Here is a 4,846-nt window from a genome sequence, read left to right as displayed (position 1 = left end):
TTGGCCTGAGGCAATAACCTAGTGGCTAAATCCTGCCTTGCCTGAGCCTGGATTCCATATGGGCTCCAGTTTGTGTTCTGGCTGCTCCACTTTCCATTCAGTTCCCTGCTGGTGGCCTGGGAAACAGTAGAGGATGACCCAAAGCATTGGGACCCTGTGCACGCACGTGGGAGACCCAGAGGCTCCTGGCTCCTGGCTTTGGATTGGCTCAGCTCTGGCCTTTGTGTCCACTTGGGAAGTGAACCAGCAGATGGAAGATCTTTCTCTCTGTTTCTCCTTCACTCTGTAAATCGACCTTTCCAATAACAATTTAAAAATAAATGTAAAAAAAGATATAAAAATTCACCCTTTAATTCCGTTTACCCACAGATTCGTTGAAGTGTCTTTACTATGGTCATTGAAAAGATGCAATGAAGAATGCTGCTGTGGGTTTGGTATGTTTTAACTATGCAATAAACAGAAGCCATTACTACTCTAAGTGGTAGTGGGACTAGTCAAATTCCAGGAAAGTCAGATGAGAAAGTTCTAGAAAGAGGTGCTGATATTGACACGTCCTTTAGCTCCACAGCCTAATTTCCTGCTCCCCTTCTCTGGCGCTCTCTGCCCCAGATGGGGTCAGCACTTCGTTTCCTGATCATTTGAGTTGGGTAGAGAGGGTCTCCTGGAGGAAAAGCAGGTGCTGGGCTGAGTGAAGGCCTCCTGATGAGAGGGTAGCTTGGGCAGTACCTGCTTCAGCAGAGCTAGGGAACAACCTGTAAAAGAAACAGCCCATTCCAGAGCAGCATCAGTGAACCTCAGTTCAGCCAACAAAGCTCTGCACTCAACAGACACACTAATTTTTCTTTTTAAATGAGGACATCTCTCATGTCCTGAAGCCTGCTAATCAGATGTTGTATGCAGATGGAGCAAAAACAACAACAAGGAAAGATGCCACGTGTAGTGCTGGCACCTTCTGGGGAAGGATTATAAAAGCACCTGTGATGAGATGCCTTTTAGACTCAGGCACGCAGAATTTGCAACTTCCCAGCAGGGTTGGCACCTGCACCATGACAAACAGCAGTCGTCCTGGAAATGCCACAGCCGTTCCAGCTGTGTCTACCGGCTCTGTAGGCTCCCCAAATGCTATCTGTCTGCCCAGTTCCTGCCAGAATAGGACATGGCAGTTGGTTACATGCCAAGAAAACTATCATCCATCCAGCAATGCCATGAGTGGCTGTGGATCTGTTGCTTGTCAATCTACCTGCTTTCCAGAAACTTGTGTGGGCTTTGTTTGCAAACCCGTCTGCTCCCGCTCAGACTGTTGTCAAAAGGACACTGGCCGGTCTCCTTGTCTGGATAGCTCATGTCAGCGGTCCTGCTTGAAATCCACTGGTTGCCAGGTAAAGTGTTGTGATGTCAGCCCCTGTCAGCACAGCTCCTGCCAGGAGTCTGACTGTGTGTCTGGGTCATGCGCGGCAGCTTGTGGCCAGTCAGGCTGCTGTGATGCTAGATCCTGCCAGCCGTCCAGCTCTGAAGCAACATCCTATCTTGAGACATCTTATGTTCCTGCCATCTGTGCAACTGGCCCATGCCAACCAACCTACTGCCAAGGAGATTCCTGTCAGCCCACTGGTGGCAAAGATCAACACTGCAAAGCAGTTCATTACCAACCCGTCTACTGTGTTTTCAAGCCTTGCTCATCAGTGCCCTGTGTGCCGCTTTCCTGCCAACCATTGACTTGCATGTTCAGTTCCTGCAGTCCTGCTTGCTGTGTATCCCCTCCTTGCCAGCTGCTCCACTGCCAGCCAGCGTCCTGTGTATCCTTTATTTGCCAGCCACTTGGTAGCTGCCAGCCTCCTGCTTCTGTAAAGAGCCCTTGCAAATCAGTTTCCTGTGGCACTTTGCTTTCCAGCCCACCGACTTGCAGTGGACCCACTTCCTACAACCATAGTGGTTACAAATCTCCTTCCTGGCAACCAACTTGTTGTGTGACAGGTGTAGGCAAATCGTGCAATGATAGTGCTGATTGCTTCTGATCAACTTTTCCAAGTCTATGCAGAGCAAGTGCTTGCTTGCTGACTTCCTGACAGGACAGCCAGCTCAGGGTCCAGCGTCCTTCCAGAAGACAACACTTGGGTAAGAGTGCACTCCTCACACCTCCTCCAAGGTCTGGTGCCAAGTGCACAGCTACCCTGAGGGTGCCTGCCTCCATCTCAGTGTGAATGTCATTGCTGTTAACTTTACTGTGAGTCCAGCTCCACATTCCCCTCGGGACCAATGAGAACTTGTCCAGTCACTGAGAGAGCTTTCTTAATCAAAGATAACCTTAGGGTAAGCAGCATTCACATTACAGCCAGCATCTTCTGATGCCGCCAAGTCATTTCACTTCAGCAAAGCCTTGTCTCAGCTCTCTTTCATTTAATCTTGTCCTGTTTTTCAGAAGACTTTTTTTGTTGCCAATTGCTAACAAAAAGACGGACTTGATTTCTGGCTCTGATCCCAGCTTCTCACTAAGTGGACTGTGGGGAAGCAGCAATGATAGCTCAAGTAACTGGGTGCCTGCCGCCCACTTGGGGAGGAGGGTTGAGTTTTTTGGCTTCTGGCTTCAGATATAACCCTTGTGGACATTTGGGAAGTGAGCCAGATGATCGGACCTCCTTCCCTTCTGCATCTTTTTCTCTCACTATCTCTCAGAAAAATCAATTTAAATGTGGTCAAAAGTGGGTCTGCTCTTTCATTCTCTCAAATAAATCCTTCTTGAAAACATGGCTGGTGTATTTCCTAAGACTTTCTGAGCACATTTCTTCCCTTTTCTACACATCTACACAGATGTCCTCCCAGTCCCACTGGCCCCAGCTGTCCTGGTCCCTCTCTCGGTGGGTCTATGTGATCAGCAAATGTAGCTGGGGCCTGGAAGGGAAGAAAAACAGTTTATTGGCTTCTAACCTTGTTATCACTGAGTGCCTCAGTTTCCCCACAGTAAGTAGATGTGGGAAGTCAAAGACGGACATTGTTGAGGAAGCTGTAGATTAGTACATGCAGAAGGGGAATCAGTCATGGAGTCACTTGGGGATAACTCATTTCAACAGATCCCAACGATTCATTCACCGAATAGCCATTTTAAGTGAAAGGTAAAATTCTTTGGGTTTTGTTTCAGCACTTTGTGCTGTGGTTTTGAAATTTTAAGAGACAGCTTTAAAAACAGTTGAAGAAAGGGCACTTCTGATTGTGTTTTATATTTTGTTGTTGAAGTTTTGAAGCTGAACGTTTTGAGATTGGTTGAGTTTCTTTTCTGGGGATATCATAGGAGAGGATTCCTGGTGTGTTCTTGTGGGACAAGGCAGGGGTTTCCTCCGAGCAAGTTGCCTTTCCCTCAGTCAAGGTGCTGCAAGTCATAGACAAGATTTAGGTCTGAAACTGTGTAAAAGCTCTTGGTGGAGACCATGACAACTCCATCAGGTTTTGATGGGCTAAATTTACCTTGGGTTGATCAGGTAAGGCTTAAATGTGCTGTCCATCGGTTTTGTTCCTGGAGACACCCTGATCAACTTGTTAGTCCTGACAGTCCCATAGGCCAAGCCATTCTGATGGTGGATGTGTCCCTGCTGTCTTCCATGGTCAATGTGCTTACCCTGGCTGCTGCCGCTGAGGATTCCTAAAACCTCCTTGAGTTCTGGAATCTTACTGGTGGCCTCCCCTACTATTATGGCTGGTGTACAATGGGCGACCAACTAGGACAGAATTTTTGAAGGTCTCAGTTGTCCCTATCAGTGATGTATTTCTCAACAAAGGGAATTTCCTCTGGGCTTTTATACGCAGCATGGTTGGAGAGTGGATGCCCAATTTGCACGTGATAAATTCAGTTCAACAGTCTACCTTAAGCCTTTGGACTTGCTCTTTTGTTACATGCTGATGGAACTCTGGCATCTCAATCTCATTAAATGTGGATCTCTGTTAAGTACACGTCCTCATCAGTAAAGCTTGTTTTAGCCATCACCAGTTGCGTCATATCTAGCATCTCTACTGAGCACAAGCCTATTGTTAAATTTGGCTCAGTTTATGTTAGATTTCTAGCCATGGTGCTTGCTCCAGTTGGTGCCATATCACATTAAGAACAGATGATAACTCCATTGATCATGATGTTGCAGAGTGAAAGACAGATCATGTAGGACGAAAGTGTAGCATGTTAAGAAAAGAATTTGTTGGCCAAGTTTGGCTAAGGCAGCTTCCACTGCACTCCAGCAGTCACTGCACCACACTGCAGAAGTCAGGGGTTTTTGTGTTTTCAGTCTCCAATCAGCACAAGAGCTGCATAGCACGAAGTTTCTATGTATTCAACTAAGTGGCAGGAGGTAGGAAAGGAGCTGCTGGAGCCCAAAGTTTTTCTGCAGCTAATAAACCTAAAGTAGCACAGTAAGAGACAGGAGGGGCCAATGTGCAGAACCTCTGTGAGCCATTTCTGCTCTGTGAAGGAACTTGAATGGTGTGGAAGTCAGGAGAGGTAGGGTTCAAGCTAGGAGCCTCCAGATCATTTACACACCTTCAATTAACTCGAACGGCATGGGAGATAGGTGGGATATGGAACCTTCATTTTGGTACAGTCAATTTGACCTAGCAGCCAGGTGCTAGCTAATTAACTGGCTGCACCCCATCACAGTGATGGAATATCTTCCCCAAACAACATTTTGCTGGATCCCCTGTGTAGTTTCTGTCTCCCACATGGTCTGCAGAAATTTCAGTTATGCTAGAGAGGGTTGAGTCTAGAGAGCAGAGTGCATCTGCACAGCACAGAATTTTTTTCCTTCCTCCCTTCTTTCCCTCCTCTCTACTCCCTCCCTTGCTTCCTACCTTCCCACCGTCTTCCCTC

General features: G+C 47.2%; 1 protein-coding gene across 1 annotated transcript; it reads left to right on the top strand.

The window, feature by feature from the left end:
* Nucleotides 1-1,046: 1,046 nt before the first annotated feature.
* KRTAP29-1 (keratin associated like protein 29-1) lies at nucleotides 1,047-2,015 on the top strand. The gene has a single exon (XM_041001516.1). The coding sequence runs from the start codon at nucleotides 1,047-1,049 to the stop codon at nucleotides 2,013-2,015; it is 969 nt and encodes a 322-aa protein (XP_040857450.1).
* The last annotated feature ends 2,831 nt before the right edge of the window (nucleotides 2,016-4,846 follow it).

Source organism: Ochotona curzoniae, unplaced genomic scaffold (genome assembly GCF_017591425.1).
Source record: "Ochotona curzoniae isolate NIBS_2020 unplaced genomic scaffold, NIBS_Ocur_1.0 scaffold_2453, whole genome shotgun sequence".
Lineage (NCBI taxonomy): Eukaryota > Metazoa > Chordata > Mammalia > Lagomorpha > Ochotonidae > Ochotona > Ochotona curzoniae.
Note: the sequence above shows the minus strand (reverse complement) of the source record. Positions and strands in the feature narration are given on the sequence as shown.

What these genes read in the sequence shown, in the direction of transcription:
- KRTAP29-1 (XM_041001516.1), top strand. Translation starts at nt 1,047, where the DNA reads ATGACAAACAGCAGTCGTCCTGGAAATGCCACAGCCGTTCCAGCTGTG.